The sequence below is a fragment of the Melanotaenia boesemani genome, chromosome 8, assembly GCF_017639745.1.
Source record: "Melanotaenia boesemani isolate fMelBoe1 chromosome 8, fMelBoe1.pri, whole genome shotgun sequence".
Lineage (NCBI taxonomy): Eukaryota > Metazoa > Chordata > Actinopteri > Atheriniformes > Melanotaeniidae > Melanotaenia > Melanotaenia boesemani.
This window is the reverse complement of record NC_055689.1, coordinates 25,932,273-25,953,152: the sequence shown is the minus strand read 5'-3', so window position 1 is coordinate 25,953,152 and position 20,880 is coordinate 25,932,273. Positions and strand designations below refer to the sequence as shown.

The 20,880-nt window shown below is 37.4% G+C and overlaps 1 protein-coding gene across 1 annotated transcript in view; it reads left to right on the top strand.

Annotated features, from left to right (window-relative positions):
* The first annotated feature begins 4,766 nt into the window (after nt 1–4,766).
* The window catches only part of LOC121644644 (piezo-type mechanosensitive ion channel component 2), a 92,075-nt gene continuing 75,961 nt past the window's right edge, over nt 4,767–20,880 (top strand). Inside the window, exons 1-4 of the mRNA XM_041992733.1 lie at nt 4,767–5,311; nt 11,467–11,562; nt 15,996–16,121; nt 20,338–20,380. Of these exons, the coding sequence (XP_041848667.1) occupies nt 5,248–5,311; nt 11,467–11,562; nt 15,996–16,121; nt 20,338–20,380 (329 nt within the window). The 5' untranslated portion in view covers nt 4,767–5,247. The remainder of the gene's footprint in view (nt 5,312–11,466; nt 11,563–15,995; nt 16,122–20,337; nt 20,381–20,880) is intronic.

The window sequence follows — 20,880 nt, the reverse complement described above, 5'->3', positions numbered from 1 at the left end:
CAGCCACCACAGAAAGATACTAAAAAGCCCACTTAAGCAGAGAAACCTTTAGAGTGCATGGAAAGTGCATCCATGTAAATATTGAGCATGCACAGTTTGGATTTCACTTGTGGATCAATATTGAAGCAATTTGGACGTTAATCTAATTACCTCTGATTTCTTCTTGGCAAATGCTGTTTGAGTTGGGCAGCGTGAAATCTCTAGTGAAATTAAGAGAAAAAAATAATAAAATCATTATTTATGGGAATTTTCCATGATCACATGAATATTTAATTGTAATACAGTTCCTGTGCTATTAGATCTTAAGAGAGATAATCAATATACACTATGTATACAGGTAATTTTATATCTTGGTAAGCATCTTTTTGACAAATTGAACTGAAAGAGTCACTTATGCGAGGAAAAAAAAATCAATCAAGTAATTATATATCATTAAAAGACACAGGAGTTGACCTTGCTTTTTCCAAAAAGTAACAGTCAAGATTAAATATTCTCCAAACTCTTATAAGATCCTAATCTATCTTAGGTCTTTAAATCGCTGTTATGAAGCAGCATCATAAATATGAGCAACAGTATCTGCTGTCAACATGACGGGGACGTATTAAACACAGGAAATACAACTTTTATGTAAATACGGAACAAATGGACAGATAAATGAGTCTAATTTGAATCCAAAAAAGCACTTAAAGATGTATTCGCTTCCAAAGTGGAGCTGTTTCTTTAAAAAGGGGTTCTTCCTTCGCTCATTCTTCTCTTTTCTAAAGGGTTTTACAGAGTTGTTGAGAAGAGGCGGACAGACAAACCGACCCTTGTACCTTGGCATTAACTTAAATGAGGAATAAAGAGCTGGAATAAATCATGAGAAGAATTTGACAATGATAGCTATGTTTTCCTAAACCTTTAGATCTATTGTCACAAGATATAAAAAGTACAAATATACACCAAACATTCAATATTTTAATGAAATGGAATTAAATGTATGTATGTATGTATGTATTTATTTATTTTAAATTAAAACAACTCGTAATTAATCGACAGTCTAAGTCTTGTTCCAATGGATGATGGCTGCTGGCAGGAATGATCTGTGTCTTTCTGTCTTGCCATGTACCTGAAGAAGTCTCTGACTGAACAATCCCTGTTGTTTCCTCACTGCATTGTGTGGAGGATGTAAAGAATTTTCCATTGTCTTCAGCATCTTGTGCAACATTTTTCTCTGAGTTATCCCCAGTACAGAACCAGCCTCGTTGATCAGTTCAGCTTTTTTAAGTCTCTGACTCGGATGCTGCAGCCCCAGAAGATGCTGCAAAGCTGATCGCACTTTACATAACAAACTTATAGAAGATATGCAACATCTTTGGTGCAGAGATTGAATGATTTCAACTTCCTTAAGAAGTAGAGTCTGCTCTGTCCCGTCTTTTAGATGCTTCTGTGTTGCATTTCCAGTCTGGTCTGTTATCCAGTTGAACTCCAAAGTACTTGAATCCCTCCGCTACCTCTGCATTTTCTTCCAGGATGAAATCAGTGCTTTGTTTTCTCATTTCTCCTGAAATCCACAGTCATCTCTTTTATTTAATATGTGTTCAAGATGAGGTTATTATTTCCACACCATCACACAAATTGACTGATCCCTGTACTTAATTTCTTGTCCATCACTGATACGTCCCAACAACTGCAGAGTTCTTCAAGTATTTCTGCAGATGACAAGACTCAGAGTTGTATTGAAAGACTGAGGTGTACAGTGTGAAGAGAAATGGTGAGCGTACAGTTCCTTCTAGCACTCCTATGCTGCTGACCACCCTCTCTGACAAGACTCTCATTCTCACAAACTGTCGTCTATTTCTTTACATGACTAAAACAAAATTATGCTGCTGTCAATTGCTGCATCTTTGTAAACTTTTTATTTTTTTCTGAATACTTACACTAAACAGTCACAACATTAAAACTGCTGCTTAATATCTTGCAGGTCCTGCTCATGCAATCAAAACAGCTGCTGTCATTAGTTGTAAATATTTTCTTGAGAATACATTAGATTGAAAGCTCACTGTCACAGCCTTTAAGTTAAGGCAACAGACTGAACAAGCACTGGACTTTAGTGATAAGCAATGCAAAAAAAAAATCTTCTTGTTGTTGCAATACTACTGAAGATATGAGACAAATGAGTCAGGAGCAACTTGACCTGAAGCTCCACTGCTGAGTCAATTTGACCCACAGATTTTATCAATATCTCCCTCTCAGGAATCAGATGAATAATGGATCAAAGACAAATGTTACTTAAGATCTGTATCCATCCAAGGGGTTAGATCAGCGGGTCCGGACTTCAAACAACACAAACAAATCAAGGGCTGACATGTTTTGAGGTTGATTATTGATCATCACTGGCTGCAGTTCAGGAGCCTCGTGGGCGACTCTGACTGCTCTCACATGACAGTCGTAGCAGAGTAGCCAGTCTGGATCTCTGGTGAAAAGTGAAACTTCAGGGCAGAGGTTGGCAGCGAGCAACTTTTTTCATTAGTATGTTTATTTTACTTGTTTTCTTAAGCTGAATCAGTTCTTCTGATTGGGCCAAATGATGAATCATCACAAGCAGGACCTCTGCTGCTTAAAGTGCCCTGGCTTTTTCCATGTGGAGACGCAAGAGGGTCATTTGGATAACTTCTTTTCTCTTGCTCTTCTCCTTTAGACAAAACAGCACCATGGATCATTTTCCTTGTCAATAGAGTTATAAAATATGTCAAAGAACACTTGATGTATTGATTTTATTCTTGCCTTGATGATGCACAGTGGAGTTCAAGCTTCTACATTGTCTTTAAGAGTGGTAATAAATCATCAAAATATAACTTTAATAGTAATATAACATTCATTGCGTTTAAACTCAAGCAGTTCATTATTTATAGTTTCAATCTGTGGACATATAAAAAGTCTTCCATGCTTTTTTGCTATTTAAGACTTCAGACTATTATCAATAAATGCTCCATCATTGACGTAATAGTCACAAAACAGGACAAATTATGTCCAAGGTGTTCTGCTGATGAAGAACTTAATTGTCAATTGATATTTAAAATAAAGAAAAAGTTAGTTTTAGACTCTTACTGTAGATTTCAAATTAAACTGAAGCAAATGCTGTGTGAGTCAGCACCAGCGTTTAGTATACACTGGAACTTTTTTGGAACATTTTTGTGTATTTTATGACTCACCAGTGACTCAAAATGGAGAAATGATGCAGAAACATGATGGATGTAGGTATTTTCAGACATTTAAAAACCTAATCATGATGCATCTTATGTCTTAAAACACTCAGTTCGACTGTAATTTTCAGCAACAGGAAGTTATCTAAATATCAAAGTGGCTGTATCCTAAGGTAAAACTTTTCTATTCAGATGATAATGACAATGCTCGTATTCACAGTGCAGAATGGCTCACGGAAATGATCATACGGGTTTGGTCCTCACAGTTAAAAGGTGTCAGCGCATAAGACAAAAAGTTCTGTCAGGAAGACAAGCATCTTCCTTTTCCTGCTCTTTCAGCCAACCTCGGATGTCCTACAACCTCTGTGAGCCAATCATCTGATCTTCTTCCTGCTGATGAATGCCTTCTGTTGTTGTTAGTTGTCATTTTACGGTCAGATCAACATGACCCCTCTCCACCTCCCATTCACATCCTCTTTCATAAGATCCTGCACTGATGAGTTATTTAGTGAGCTCATATTATCTCTTCCTCTTTTCGACTTTTGTACTTTTGTCCAGCTCAGAAGTGACAATCACTGTAAAAAGCTCCTTTACAGAATGAGGCTTGAAATCCTCACCATACACGTTTGTCAGAAATACTTCACTATTCTTGTGGCTTAACTTAAAATCGTATATTCAGCACATTTTTTTTAAACTGGGGTGATTTTAGAAGTATTAAATATCAAGTCTTAATTTTATTAAGTTTATGACGTTTTATGTTGATGTTATGAAGCTAAACTGATGTCCACATGTCTTCATATTTTAAGAAAAAAAAGCAAAGATGTGTCTTTTGAAGAATATAGCAAAATAATTTTGAAAACAGTTTATTTGTGAGTGTTACAGAAACAGAAATATGTCCATTCGCTTTTATACCCATGACTTTTTTTCTCAGAAACTTCAGAAGGCAAACTGAGTTGGAGCAAGAATAACAGCCAGAAGAAATCACAGCATGAGCCGAGTCAGGTTAGTTTACATGGCTGAGACGAAACAGTATCATTTAAAGAAAGCCAACAATATTATCTGAACAGCACTGGAAACAAGAGGTAACCTCCAGGAGGGAAAGGTTCAGGGAGGTCTGCTGGGTGGATGTTATTGCCACATTCCTCTCAATTCCAGTTCTGAAAATGTGTTTTTCACACCAGTAGACGTCGCTGTTTCCCTCTCTTAACCAGTATTATCAATAGTAAATGAAATTCTATCTGGAAGGAGTCGCTCTGCTTTGATGTTTTCAGTTCTAAACACGCAAAATAAATAGAAAAATATTTATGCATATAATCTGGTAAAATCAAACAAGATCTGCAGTGCTCTGGAGCACGTTATCTTATTACTCCTGGTATTTCCATCCATATCCTCGTCCCACCTCTTGGTTCCAATTATCCCAAGGGGCTGGGCCGGCTGCCAAGCGCACACTTCTGATTGGCTGAGCCCGGTGTCACTCTCAGGCTCATTCTGTATCCTCCTGTTGGTAAATCCTGTCCACACCAGAAGTCAGAAAGTCAAATTTCAGTAAGGGGGTTCACACAGAGTTGTCGACTTATCCGATTTTCCCGCGCCTGTTTTCAACGATCCATTGTTAAGAAGTGTTGTGAGGATAGTTTAACAGTTTAAAGGTTACTTTCATAACAAGTTTTTCTTGTTAAAAGAGGGTTAATTAGACTTGAGGACTTATTGGTTCCTTTCTCCGGCGTTTTTACGCGTCTTGCCAGCGCAGCTCTCTGCGCACCTGAGTCCGCTGTTGTTCAGTTTGGACAGCGTCAACATGTCTTCAGCGCTTCTGAGCAGCTAAACTATCATGGTGAAATTATTTACTAGCGACCTGTCTGCTGTGGCGAACCTCTGTAAATGCGCTGTCTCCCACTGTGGAATGGCCGGAGTCCAGGTGTCATCCAGGGAGAGCCGATGTGGCCGGTCGGAGGAGCCAGCTGGGATTTGACAGAGCGCTGGAGACTGGGATGCGAGAGAAACCTTAGAGGGACAAACTCCGGCTTATTTTATCTGGATTCAACACGGGCTGACCAGAGCCATGGCCTCTCAAATGGTGTGCGGATTGATCTTCAGGTTGCTGCTGCCGATATGTCTTGCAGCTGGTGAGTTTTCTCTTAAATCCACAATTTTTACACGTCTCGACTGTCTTGTGATGTACGTGCGCCATGTGGGGTTGGATGTTTATCAAGCGAATAAACAATTTGATACCAAAAAAGTTATTTGTCAAAATTATTCTGTAAATGTGATGATGATTATTAGTTTTGTTAATGAAATTATAACCCACCTGTTTAAAGTTTCTCAGCTTGACTTACTGAAATTCACGATGGAGCCATCCATCATATCTTTATATCTTGCTTCCAAGGAGCAAGACTTTCTTGTAATATTTTACAATAGTTATACAGTCTTTGTTACCGTCTGTCAAAATCTTTTCTTTTCTTCTTTGGCTCTGCTGTCACTCATTTTCTGTCCAGTCAATGGGCTTACCATTGTTCAAGAAGTGTGTGTTTTGCTTTTAAAATCCACTGAACACAGACATGTTATTCTTAACTTAAGGGCTGAACAAGTGTTATGTTTAAACATGACAGACAAATTAACTATGAACAAAGTTTTACTGGCAATATAAGAATAAATGAAGAGCGGCTAAAATCTATTTGATTTGCAATGAGCAAATTAAGGGTTTGATTTCATGATTTGTGTGGCTTTGTTCCTTATTATCCTGCTTTAGGCTATAACGCCGCACAGTCATACATCAGCTATTACTCACAAATTGCAGAGCAGCGGCATGACTTACCAGCATTGTCTTCCACCTGGATGTCACCTTTTATTTGATTTAGAAAAACCAACAGCTGGATGTCTGTTCACTGGAGTGTGACTAAAGGATGATATTTATGATTTACTTACAAATGTTTCATTTGAAAGTTAAGTATTTGAAACTCTAAAATCACATGAAATACTTGTTTTCTTACTTTAAGCAACTCTGTTTTATTGTAAGCATAACTGAAAACTTAATTATAGTTGACAGATGTTGAACAAGTAGCTAAATTACTGCACAGAAGTAGCACTAAATGCACATACTGCCATGCCTGTATAATTTGTTGATTTATATAGCTGTGGTTTTTTAGTTTTGTTTGGTAGCCACTCATAAATCATCAGCATTGTTGCAGATGTAGCTGCTGACAGTGTTACTGTTATTAACATTTACACTGCACTGACAGTGATTTCCCTGCTGTTTCACATTCTTTTAAGTAACAATGACGGAGTTTGTTTGCAACTTTATTGAGAAAGCTGCTCCTTACAGTCAAGGTTTTGTGTGTTGTTGAAGGTTTCTGTCTGATTCACTTCTTAGCTATGCAGATGTAGAAGCTGATTTATACTGGTTGCTTTTTTTTGTACTTCTTGCATCTCAAACACTGATTTAAAGTGGGTCCAGATGATACTGGAGGCTTTTGCACCTTGGATGCAGACTCTTTGACTTAAACACAGCTTAATTAATGTTGTAATCCTGTGGTAGGCCGCAAGTGAAAATGATTAGCATCAACATGCCACTGAGGTTCCAGTGTGGTGTCTTTACAGCAGGCAGAAGTACTTTTAACGCTAACAGCATGCGTTCTATAGATAAGACCCACTCAGTACAACCGTAATGCATTGTTTGACAGGCCGATGCGCCCTTTATTTCCAAAAGCAATTGTGAGGCCATGCGTTGTCTCCATTAATTTGTGGAAAGTCGTTTTAACAGTATGAATTAATAATGCGGTTGCAAGGGAGAAAGGAATTGCTTTCCCTCTTATCGTAAACATACCTTTAATATTTTATATTTTTTCAAAATGCCAGTGAGCACTTGTCATGCACTGCAGCTGTACGTGATAACTGACAGGACGGAGAAGTGGAGTGGAAATATGGAAACATGCTCAGAAAGATGAAAGATTAAGTCTCTTTTATTAACTTTTTTGTTTTTTATCATTTGATTTTCATTATTAGTATTGACAACAATGAGTTTAATTTTTTTCCACCTGATTTGGTTTGAACTCTCAATATTTCTTTGCTTTTAGGAAAATGAAAAAAAAAAAAAACATTGCTACATAAACAGATCGGAAACAGACAGCAGATGTTATCATTCCCCCAGCGAACATATTACCCTCACTGTATATGTTTATGTCTGCAATATATGTTGCAAACTGTTGCTTTTCATGTGCTAGTGACAGACTTGTCTGCTGACGTTACACAGTCAGTGTTTCCTGTTAGCCATCTGACAGCACCTCTATTGAAACGCACACAACTGCTGTGCCCATGTGTACACAATCCCCTCTACTAACACACACGCACACACACACATTTACACACAACTACAGGTTTGATCATCAAACAGTCCACTGTTTATCTGTTTACTGGCAGAGTTCAGAGTGTGAATAGAATTGTGATCAGTCACTTTCCCAAATGTCTGACACTGAACGTGGCGTGTGAATGTGGGGACGAGGCAGCGATGCCGACTCAAAAGCACAAAGCTGAGGAAAACACAGGTTAGCTGCTGGGAGCATCTGTGGAGTCACAAAGCTTTACATTTTAAAAACATTGACCCATATGTGGTATATTTGCATATCTTGAGGCTAAAAACTGTTATCCTAACGTCGAAATGTTATTACTTAATCAGAAATAAAATTATTCCAAAAGCTGTGACAAATAAATGTTTGTTTAAAGCGTAGGACTGTAGAGGTAAAAAAAAACTAAACTAAACAGGTAAAACAGAAAATAGCTGCTAAAAATGAAGTTAGAAGTAGCTGAAAATGTAAACATCAGGTAATTTGTGTGTGTGAACAAAAGACAAACTATATTGTATCAAAGGTGAAAACAGTTTAGCCATAAGTTTAAGATTCTTAGGAATAATATAGGGAAAAATAAATAAAGTTATAATTCAATGCTTTACAGTAGTTTGACCAGTAAATCAGGTGCAGTTATGCTCATTTAAAAAAAAACAAAAAGATAAAGAAAACTAGTGTACAGTGTTTAAAGTAAAAACACTAAATAATTTCAATATAAAAATCTTGTAAATCGTCATTGATTTTGTTTGAGTGGAACAGTAGCAATAATGCTGGCTTTCAGAGTTCACTGCTGGTTGCTATGTTTTATATCAATCAATCAAACTTTATTTATTAGGCACTTTTCATACAGTAAATTATAGCACACAGTGCTTTACAGATTTTAAAAAGCATTAAACCATAACCCATCAACCCCCCTCCCACCATACACCCGCCACCTCATCTCCAACACCACTTCTTCATCACCACACATACATAGACACACACACACATACACTCAGATTAATCTGGGGCTGAGCACAGAGGAGCCACGTAAGGAAACACTATCACAAGAGCCATATAATATGTATAATATCTCATTAACAATCAAGAAATGATTTCAAAAGCATTATTAGTCCAGTCTTCATTCTAAGGTTGTGTAACATTTGTTTTTGCAAAATTACTGTCAAACCATCTGTTTTGTTTCTGTATTTCTCAATAAATTAATAAAAGCATTAAACACACACTGGCTCAAGACAACACATTTCCACTTTGGAAATTACAATTAATGCCAAAAGTGAAAGAGCTATTTTGTTATAATAGCTGATTTTATCTACCAGGAGAAAAGTTTTGGTTGATATACCTCTGAAATGGTTTTTCAGTTATAAAATACTGGATGTGATTTTTCAGCCACTTTAACTATAAAATAAGTTGGTATTAGGTGTCGTGCTCTGACGAAAACACTGGCTTTTGAATACTTTTTATTAGTTTCCTCTAAAAGGTTTAAATTCTTGTTTTATCTCTCAGTGCTCGGGTTGGCCTGGCACCGCACTGCTTTATCTTCTGTCATTAAGTTTATTCATGTTCATTGGCTCGAACTCTGAAATCAGCTGGTTCTGACTCCACATGTATGTCTGCTTTGCTTCTTATATGTTTAGGCATTGTGTGTCAGCAATAATGGCTTTTACTGGGGAAAGACAAAAGCCTGATTCAGAATAGGAATTTTTACAGTAATTTGATGTCTGAAAACAAGAACAGTTTATTTTCATTCTCGGTGCAAAATCCTCAGATGGTGAGTCATACAGCAAAGGCAAATGGTCAGAAAGACTGCAGTCAGCTGTCTGCGGGGCAGCAGCAGCAGCACGGCCTGCAGATGCACACTTATTATCAGAAACAACAATCAGTATTGATACAAACATCTTTACATTATTAACTGAGCAGATGAATAGTTGTAGCAGAAGATTCTGAATTGCCTAGTTGGGCAAAATTGGCATATCTGTTACTAATGTAGTGCCATATTTAATGAAAATAAAGTGGGTGCAGGATAAAAATGGTGAGAATGACACACACAAAAAAAGAATATTATGAGTCATTCCTTAGCTGAAGCCTAGAAACTGTCATGCTTACTGTTTTTTGAAAAGAAGAGCAAAAAAAAAAAAAAACTTAATATGGTGAATGATAATCATTAAACACTTTTTAAAATGTCATTTTATCGGTGGTGTTCTTTTCTGGCATGTCACACATTTATGCACAGAGGTAATCTACAGATGTTTGTGATTTTGCCCAAAGTCGGCAGACCCCATGACATTCATGAACTTTTGTTAGTTTTCATTAGTCTGTATCTGAGCACAGAGAAAATCAGGAGGTGCACTTACTTCTGCACCAAGGGAAAAGTCGGAGCCAAGTTAAATGTCAATGAATAGGTCCATTGACTGCACAAAGATAAATACAAGAACCATTTTCTGCAGTTAAGTGTAATTTTTCAGTAGTTCAACACCAGTAGCTGCAGATGCCTGTGACTTAGACGATAACTCGCGCGGCCGACCGGGTTGTAAACTCTGAGCTTGTTGATTTAACTGCGAAGAGAAATTTGGGAGGTCAGACTGAGTGTCCACATTTTATACAGAGTCACTGTGTACTTCCCTCCTTGCCTCCGGACCTAAAAATGTTCAAAGAACTTGTGCAGCCTATCTCATATTTTGTGTTTGCTTTGGGATTTAACTTGCGCCTGAAACTATGAATCTACACATGAAGTGGGCTTCATGTGTAGCTGGTACAGTTCATTTCAGACGCGTTAGCTGGTGTTCAGTCAGCACACGATGTGGGCCATTTATTACTGATAAAAGCCTTGAACAGGGGCGATAGTGGGGGTGGTAGGGATCAATACATCAGTTAATGATTTTTAAAAGTTATGTTAGCAGTTAAGTGTTTTAACCTTTGATAATTGCACAAAAATGTCTGTCATTGGACTTGATGGGGTGTGTTTGGGGAAAGGTAGCTAAAGGAAGTTACATAGTGCAGTGTCATGTGAGCTTGGCTGCAGCAATTATGTTTATCAGCTCATTACTTGATAAGTTAAATAATTTACGATTTTTAAAATAAAATAAATTCAGAATTGTTAAATAAAAGTGATCAATCAAAAGTAAATTAAAACACACTCATTTTTCCCAATTTTTAATTGCAGCCACATAACTTTTATGAACACTTTTATTTATACAAATTAATTCATTAATGGGTTAATTGTCTTGCATATGATTCTTTTAACTTTAATCTTAGCTTACAAATAAGATAAATTAAATCAGAAATAACGAAACTTCATACACTCTTTGTGACATTTCACACTCGGAATTGCTCCACGTTCTCCTTGTTTTCCTGTTTTGTAATCTGGGATTTGCCATCTTTTAGTTTGTGACGTCTTTTTCATTCCATTTTATTTCCAAAATTGTTAACCCATGAAATACTGAAGCATGAGGTCGTTGCTAAATGAAACCTTTACGTGAGACAGGAAGATCTAACCACAGAGACTTAATTGTCTCTGTTTTTACACCTAAGGACTTTAGGATGATTATTCTACTTCAAAACAAACATCACTTTCCTTAGAAACTGAATTAAAGGCAGGTTTGTTTTTGTGATGGGGGCCAGATGAAGAGATAATTAGGCTTGTGAGTTTAGACTTAAGTTAGAAGAATGTTCTGGTGTTTTATTACCACAAGCAGTTTTTCTACACCACAAACATTTTAATGAGTTTAACCACATGTTTCTCCCAAATCTGTGTTCACTTCAAGTGAGGATCCCATTGCCAGCTTCTGCATTTTTTATACAATTGTGCATAATGTAATGCATGCAAAATACAAAGACTCAGCAGACTTGGTGGTATTTGTTTAAAAAAACAATCAAACAAACAAAAAGATTTTTATTCATGATTATTTAAAAGTGGATTTGCTACGTTTGTCTTTTTTCTGCAGCTTCCCTGTTCAGGTACAATGTCCTGTCCCTCGTCTACCTCATCTACCTCCTGCTTATTCCTCTCTTCCCAGAGCCCACGAGCACAACAATGCAAGGTGAGAAATACAACCAACATTTTGTAATTTCACATTTTCATTGGTTTTGTCTTTGCCCACCACGTGGAGAATCTGGACTCTTTTTCCTAAAACCTTTAGGTTTGAATGTTGTTCTCTGTAATATAAGCCAGCCCTTCTCCACTAGACTTGAATTTCCTTGTGATGATGGTGGATTTGGCACATGTTTTAGTCCATGAAAGGTAATATTGGTTTGTGCCGGCACAAATCCATCTGTAATAATAAAACAGATCCAGCGTTGGCCAGATCACAGAAATAAAGATGTGGTCCATCAGAGCCAGATTTGAAATCTGCTTGATAAAAGTGGACATTGTAGGCTTATTAAAGGCTTTATTCAAACAGATAATTCTCATATAGCTGAGACAAACCAAGAACTCAAGCTGTGCTTTGAAACCCGTACGACCCTGAAAATGTTATTTGTAGAGAAAAAGAAAAGAGAACATTCTGGGATGTGGACTGTTTTTGATAATGGTTAACCACTTCAGTTCTAAAAGAAGGAAAGAAAAGTTGCTTTTTGATACTTTCAGTTGGTTTTATTTTGTAAAATCCATAATCTGTGTGCATTTAACAAGTAATGATACTTAATTCAACCATTATGAAGGTTGAGGTGAAAGCTTCATATTTCAGCTTTTAGGTTTCAGATATGTGTATTTAATGAAAGCCACCCTTAAAGCTGGTAGAGTAGCTTCTAAATCTTCCTTTCATGTCTGTACTGAAGCTATTTATCCTTCAAAGAAATATGGATCACAATGGACTGCTGCAGTTTTTGACAAGTGACTGAGGTGACTGTTCTTCTACGGATGATGAATGTAGGATTGCAGCCGCCAACTTCTGCCGCACTGTCATGAACTCCCTTTACCGCAAATTACTAAACAGCACACCTCCCAGACCTCTGCAGTAATGATATGGGTTTCTGTAGAAGACCACATGCAGTGTTTAATAATACATAACCCCATATTGGCAAAGGGAACAACATTCAGTTTGAGGTTTGTCTGCTCGTCTCCAGCTGAAATAACAATCAGGAAGTAAAAGTGGAAGAAAGAGAAGAGAAAGTGGACCACTTACTATCTCATCAATATTTAAAGAGAGGAGGCTTCTAGTAAAGCTGGATGTTCACCTGTCTGATGGTTGTTGACTTCAAGAGTTATGTTGAAATTAACACTCCCATGTTTTATTGTCCCTCTAAGTTGACCTGAAGATTACGTCTGCCCAGTGAGACAAACCTGAAACCAGCAAGAAATAACACATTTATCCCTTTTAAACAATAAAAGAAATCAATAATAAAAATAAATTAAATCTAATAAGAAAAAAATTGAACATCAGAAAATTAATTTAAAACATTTGAACAATAGTAAAGAGGCTAAATATATGTTTGAGTGATATTTAACCAAACAGTGGAGGAAAACTGAGCAAACACAACATTTGTGGAGCAGAATTATCAATTATTTAAGCAATTGTCAATTTTGACTTTTAATTTTAATTGCAACCTATCAAATTATTTGATGTAATTATTAATTGAAATATAATTTATTGCTAGTGTTATCTGTCAAGTACCATAAAAAAATGTAAAACAATATTTACTAATTTAGACTAATTCTAATGTGGATCCAATACTCTGCAAATGTCACAAGGTTAGATAAACCACTTCCTCTCTTAAACAAAAGCAGCTTTCTTTTTATTTAGCTTTTATTAAAGAGAAGTGTAGCCTGAAGTTGATAACACTTTCACACCTATGTTTACATGATTTTCTCCCAGATAGCTGTGTGGTTTGGCTGATCATGCACAGCACCCAAATCATAAAAGAAGTGAAGTAAAGTGCCACAGGCATCAGATAGTATGAGATATTCTCGTAGCATAACCTGCCAGGACTTGCATCCCATCTGTCTGCCTCTGCTGTCTGTCATCAGGGACGGGGCTTCAGGCTGACAGACACAGTATGAGGAACTTACACAGAACGCAATCTAAGTAATGGGATTGTTTTTGACTAACAATGAAATGGCTGAAAAGTTGCATGCTATTGCTTGATAAACAGCTCATGTAAATCAAACATTTCTTATCTTGTGGAAGGTGAAAAGTTTTTAGACAAAATTTCCCGTTCAGCATTTAGATTCATGTCAAATTCCAGGCATTTAAGTTGCCGGGTTGGTGAAAAGTTAACACGTGAGGAAAATTTAAGCCTTACATGAAGGAGAAAGTTTCTTGGCAGGGACTTTTTCTTTTAATTAATGTTCTGAAAACTCAGTATAGATATGCAGAAAATACACAGTGACAGCACAAACTTAAATATGTATCTTATTGCACAGAAAAGAAACAGATTCAGCCCTTGTTAAAATCATTTCAGAGGGAATTTATTTAAATAAATTCAGTTCTTTGTGTTGATGGTCTGTTTCATATTGACTTCCGATGTTAAAGGACATGTGGCATTTAAATCTGTTAAGTTAAATTGAAACCAAATGTTAGGCATGAATAATTTATTTGGTATGATTTGCTTTAAAAAGCCACAGTGCGCCCAAGGATATGTCATTATATGAGACTCCAGTCCTGACTGGAGTGAAACTACATCTTATGCAACTTCTTCTTTGTGATTTACTCTCTAATATTCTAATTGCAGTATTTGGCTGTACAAACCCCCGTTTTTCGGTGTTTGTCAGTGGAGGTGAGCAGAAATTGTAAATGTTGCTCTCATATGGTCAGTGAACATTTTACGAACCTCTACAGTAGCTGCCACATGCCTTGTTCAATGGAAACTGACATGACAGTTTCCCATAGGGGAGCCATTTAGCACTGTGGCATGAATTCGTATAAATATTTGATGTTATGGGTGATTTATCAAGTTTATGTTCCAGCTTGTAGACTTCTAACAGTGAGTGTCTGGCTTTAATGCATCTCTTAGTTTGGCTTTTTGAAAACCAGTTGTCACCAAATTCTTTCTGGGACTTAGACACTTTTTCTACTTTAAGGCAGACAAATTATGAAATAAATGGCATTATCTAATTACTTAATATACCAGGTCTATGATTAATGATAGCTTTAACATATTATTAAAGCTGAACTTTACTCTCTGTTTAGGAAGCACATAAAATGCACTCCAGGAGAGCATTTTGAGACTGAATAGTGACGTATTCAAGATTAACATCACCAGACACAGATGCCTTTTAGACAAAAATGCTGTTCCAAATACTAAAAAAGGGCGACATCGCCAGAGCATTTGCATTGTCCAGAGCTTTAGGACCAATTTGGATGCAAAAGTTTACAAAAAGCTCTTCATTCTCATATTTACAAGCATTCTTTTCCCTCATTGTGAAAGCCCAGGGAATTGCAATGGGAAATTTGCACAAATTGTTTTTCATTTAAACATTTAACAAGGAGACGTGGTGTGTTGTTGCACACACGTTGTGATAAGGTTAGCCTTCAGCGTCCCGGGGCTCAGCGGTAGTGCTTCACTTTAGCCAGGATATTGTGCAGTACTACAGTAAAAGTTGTTACTCGCTTCCCATAAGGATGCAGTAAATTTAATGAGATGCTGCACCGTGATTAACTACTGGACCAGACTGTGTAGATATGTGTGACAATTTAATCCAACAAGGTCGATAGCATAGCAAGTCACAATGCTGTTGTTTGTTTTATGTCTTTAAAGTAAAATGTCAAGAAAGGATGAAGGTTAAGATTTTAATTTTTATTAATAGATATTATGAGAAATCTTAGAGAATTATCACCATAACAACTCCTGAAATTATCCCAAATACCTGTAGGTGCTCTGTAAAACAGCCATGTGGTGAGCAGCTGTGCAGCTTCGCTAGCATCAGTCGTGTCCTCCCACAGCTGTGTTTTTTACCTGTTAAAGGAAGACGCTGGCTCAGTCAATACCTTTAATGTTCTTGTGGCCCCACACAGCTAAGTTATTATTTGTTAACATGAAACCAAAGAACAAAATCACATATAAAGGTCAGTTTCCGCTCCTCTGATGATGAATTACAGACTTAAAGGTCTTGTGGTCCACCAGAATGTTTATTTGACTTTTCAATAGAAATAAGCTTTGCTCAGTAGAAGTGGTGCCAGTTCTTAGCCAGGATATGTTCTGAGAGCCACAGAAAGTCCTTTTTGGATGTTCTCCCGGTCACCCTCATCTTCTCTTCCAATTCATTCAAAACAGCTTCTGACTCTGTAGCAATATCAGATCGATATGATGTGCAACAGGAAACAGCTGTCCAAAGATAACTACATACGAACTCAGAAACACCAAGAATTTTTTAAATGTTTCAGACGTTTGTGTCGGGAAAAGTTCTTTGTGTGACCAAAAATAAAACAGCAAAGAGACTTTTTTCTTTGTATCAGTGCACAGATAAAGTAAATACCATGTGGAAATCCTTAAACTGAGTGTTGTTTTACTCATTGTAGCTGTTCTCCCCCTTTAGGCCACACAGGGCGGCTGCTGCAGTCCCTGTGCTTCACCAGTATGTCCTTCCTGCTGCTCCACATCATCTATCAGATTACCATCAACAGCCTCCTGGCTGGGAACTCCATCTCCGCCAACTTCAGCTGTGAGTACACTGCAGCCTTTATAGTCAAAGCTTTGAGGCCAGTGAGGTTTGTTGTGTGCAGAAATCAACATGAAGAAGGTCAAAGATCGAAGAGGAGGAAATGGGGCCGGTTGCTTGTGTTGAATTCAGTTGTTCTTGCTTTCTAAAAGCATTGAAGACATACAAGAAGCAACTTGTTTGTTTTTAAAAAAGAAGGACTGATGAAACAACAGTCAAAGAAACAGAGGATTTAGACTCAAGAATCAGCTTGAAAGTTTTTGGAGAAACCCTTACTTCTCTGTAGACAATGTGTTATTTTCAGGAACTCATATAGATATACACTCATCTAGCTTAGCTAAGATAAATGTAAATACACTAAATATATTGTGGTTCAAACACATTTTAAATGTTTTGAGTTGAACTAATGTGTTGAAATGGGAGAAATCTCTTCTGCCACATGTTCATGCCAGACTGGGAACACATGTGTGTCCCATCCATCACACAAGTCATTTTCTGTGCTTAAACTTTGACCTCAGCGGCTTATTTAGGAGTCATCAGTGAACGGACAGCTTTTTTCACACCCTGAGGGGAATTTTCAGTCCAAAAGTGAAAGTTTGCACCATTTAGGTAAAAATGCATAACAGTTTCCCCACATGATGAGGAGTTATAACTCACATTCCTCAGCTTAATTAGCTTTTTTATTACATAAGGCAACAGACAAAAAACACGTCAGAAAAGCAAACACTATAAGCTGCTCCCTTGCTCTTATAAAGGTGTAAATAATTGGCTGAGGCTGTCTCTTGACACTTAGTGTTGAACTGTAAAATTTGAATAAGTAAAGACAGGACAGACCCTGACCTTGTTCTCTAATGACTTGTACTTTCTAATGGAAGCAGCTTGCTTTCCTCGGCTGAAGCATAGCCAGCTCAGTGGGCAGAACAAACCTTATCGTCTCAGGCAGAAACACAGGAGCTGTTCAGAGAGGATACACTAAATGTGCTCTCAAGGAGATCTTTATGACTGGATTCTCCGGAGCTGCAGTATTTAGCAGACCAAAACCCAAGTGGGATGAGTTCATAAACCCATTTACTTTATCTAACTCTCATATTATACAGTTGATTTGAAGCAAGACTTTTCTGCATATTAAAGAGATTAAGGACATGTCACCCCCTTCATTTCTTTTTATTTCCTTTGGATTACACAGGAAGTTAGACATTTCTCTTATCCCCTTAAACTGCCGCCTACATTCTGAGAAAATGCGTTATCTCGGGTTTCTATATCTGGTATTTAGCCCTCCTGACAGCCTTTTCCTTTTGGCAGCCACACATAAACAAGGAGTCCTGTTCTACACTGAAGTGGTTAACCTTCCCCTGGATAACTTCATATAATTTCTCTTGTTCGTTCGCAGCCAAATACACCATTAAAGCAGTAAGCTGGGTTGAAAGTGAATGAGAAAACCTTTCCAAAAGACCTAACACCTCCAGCTGTTAGGGCAGGTCAGCGACTGGTCACCAGATGAGCCTTCCTTTGGAGTCATCCGTCATTCCTGTGTGCTGACTCGACACAGAGGGAGCTGCATTTACAAACAGTTTGTATTAACCGTGAAGGAGCTCTAGACGGGTGGAGTTCTCTACATTTCATGTCAGTTAAAATGTCTACAAAGAGATTACACCTCTTTGACTTTGAGATATTTTCCTGCAATTGTCTACACTTGTTGGCAGACATTGCCCTCAGTGGCACTCCCCACCCTCTAAAAAGAAAAGGATCTGCTGGTTTGTTTTGTTCCACATCTAACGAATCAAAAGGGCTAAACAGCCTGCTGAATAACTGTTTCATGACAATTACCACTCTTCTTATCCACACACATCCTTCCAGCGGTTTAGTAAATGTGAAACATTTTCTCAACTCTGAGACTGTCCAGTAATCGTTATGAAATGCTGAAATATTGACGCTCAGTCTTTAGAAAGGCGTAACTCGTATTAGGCCCCAGAGATAGAGGAGAGTGCAGAGAAATGCTGCGCTGTGTTTAACAGTCCAGCAAGCACAAAGGGTGTTTTATGATGCTCTCATAAAGTCTGAGGACAGGTATTTTTGGTGTCCAACTGGGGTGAAACGTGGCCTCGCAGCCACAGACAAAGTAAGTCTCACACTCTCTTCCAGAAGTCTTCATGCTGAGCTCAGCCTGTTTTACACAAAATTATTCTGTCATGCTATGGATAAGACCGGCCTAATTTTACCTCTGACATTCCTCCGGCATGATGTCACACACAGGATGGGTTTCCTCTCACACCTGTTGGTTTAGCTTGGGCTGGGTGAAGTTACGTGTTGCAGATGTTGGGACTTGGGGATCATTAAAACAGGCCATGTTTTGTTTGCAGTCATTGGGTTTCTGTTTGAAGATGTCAGTGGGGTATTACGGGCTTTTTCTACCACTGAGGGGAATTGTTGGGGGTTTAAAAAAAAAGCATTGCTGGACTTTATCTCCTTCTCTGCAAGGTTATGACTCTGCCTTATATCTTGGTTACTGAGCAGCTAGAACAGAAAATGAAGAACTACATCATGCAGAGTTTAAAAGAGCTGACTTAAATAATTATTTTTCATCACGTCATGTTAAGCAGGACACAATATGACAAATTATTCTATTTTATTTTATTTTATTTTGTTAACTACAGAATTCCCAATATGCTATTGTATCCCATCAAACTTCTGTTTGGACTAACTTTGATACTGCTGTAGTTTGCTGACTTTTTGCTGAGGTTTGGTCTCTCCATACCAGAGACAGATAGGCGTGTCTATGCATCTCTAGCTTGTTTTATTCTCTCCTTTTTGTTGCTGTAAACTCCTGAGCCTGCTGTAAGCTGTAGTTTTGCATTGGATGGGACTGATGAGAATCAGTCAGTTAACATTAGGAAGGTGAAAACTGATGAAAGACTTGGAAAGTTTGGAACTGGTGCAGTCTACAATGAATTACGTCAAAATCTTAACATTTAGCTTAAATGTTAAGCTAAATGTATCACAGCCTAACTCGTAGTAAATGTTTGCATTGAAAAGGTTTGTCTTGTGTTTCATTCTTGGTGGTGGTAAAGCAGATTGATCGTTTATTTGTTTGATGAATATTTGCTCCTCAGTGGACCTTAAGACAACATTCTCAAAACCAAAAAAAAAAAAAGAAAAGAAAAGAAGTCATATAGGGTTAGAGAGTTTTTTACCACGATAAATCCATCTGGCTTCCTTCACCAAACTGTAAAAATGGGAGTGGCTGCGTGGAGGCGGACAGATAAGCCTTAACAGTTCACTTTGTTTTTGAGTGAAGTGTTTGATGTCAGAGGTTGGCCATGTGGCCTCCTCCCTTCACAGATGTTTTTGTCCTTTTAAATTTCTGTTGTCACCCACCCACTGACCTGTCTTCTCTTCTACTGCTACATAAGAAAGAATGTATTAAATTTGTGATGATCTTTTTATTTCAGAAGGTAGAATTCAGTGGTTGGGGTCAACTTTCAGGGTCTTAGCTTCAGTCAGGAATAAGGAATCTGGTGACAGAACGTCTGCAGTAGTGATATAATAATTAGAGCTGTTTTATTTTTTCTGATTAGAAATAAAGTTGTTTAGAACCCTGATTAGAACCCAGTTGTTTTTTTTAACCTGAGTCACTGATATTCAGATATGTTCTTTAGAGATGCTGAACCATCATCCAAAATAAGAATTCTCTGTCCACTTTGCAATTAAAGATTTTCTACATAGTTTATATAAATTAATGAATAAAATTAAATAAATGAATAAAAAGCCCAAAAAGTGTGTTTGACATCTATACTCTACTTGTAATACAGAAGCCTCAGATATGTGCAGTTCAGCACTTAATTAATTACCTAATGCAAATCATCCGGAGAAATCGATGTAAATCACAGACTAATGTTGTATTTTCTCTGGCTGTAGAACAAAGACCCAACAATCTTTGTTCTTCTTGGTGTATAAATAGAATACCTGGACATCTCTGGAGAAGGGCCATGCGCGAAGATTTAATCCAAAGAAAGCCTGTGGCTAATGTTTTTTTTTTCTTTTCTTTCTTTAGTTTTCATTAACAAAGCAAATAATTATTCATTAAACAGGTCACCATAACACTGCTGGGCATTTTTGAATGAATGTGATATAATAATGTCATTAGACGTGTGAAGGTTCAAGTCTTTGCCACAAAAACATAACTGAAGTAGCTAAATTATTTCACTTTTTTTCTGTCCAGGTTCCTCGTGGGAGAGCTCTATAAGACAAATTGGTTTTGAGAGGTAAGAGAATGATTATGCAAAGAAATGTGGTGAAGTGGAGTTTTAACTATTTAAGCTGCCAAATCAGGCCTCTGTCATGCACAATAAACAGCAAAAAAACCTTCTGAATAGACATTTTTACATTTATTTCTTATCATCCACAGTATTTATTAGAAGGAAGTTGCATCAACTGTTCAAAATGGCCCAAATATACCAACCTCACAATAACATTAACCATCATGTTTTGCATTTGACTGTGCTGGTGCATCATCTCTATAAATCCTCAAGCCCTTTGATGAAAGCTAAACCCAGTTATGATGGACAATATGCTAACAGGCCTATTTTTCAAAGCTCTTGATGTGTCTGTTTCCACACATCCTTGTGATCGTATTAGATTTTTTTTTTTCTGAATACGGGAATGTCGAAACTCAGCCACGTCCTTTTTCCAGTACTTAGCGGCTCTCAATGGATAGTATACTAAACAGTAAGTGGCGGAAGTAGGGCCATAAACATTTCATCCT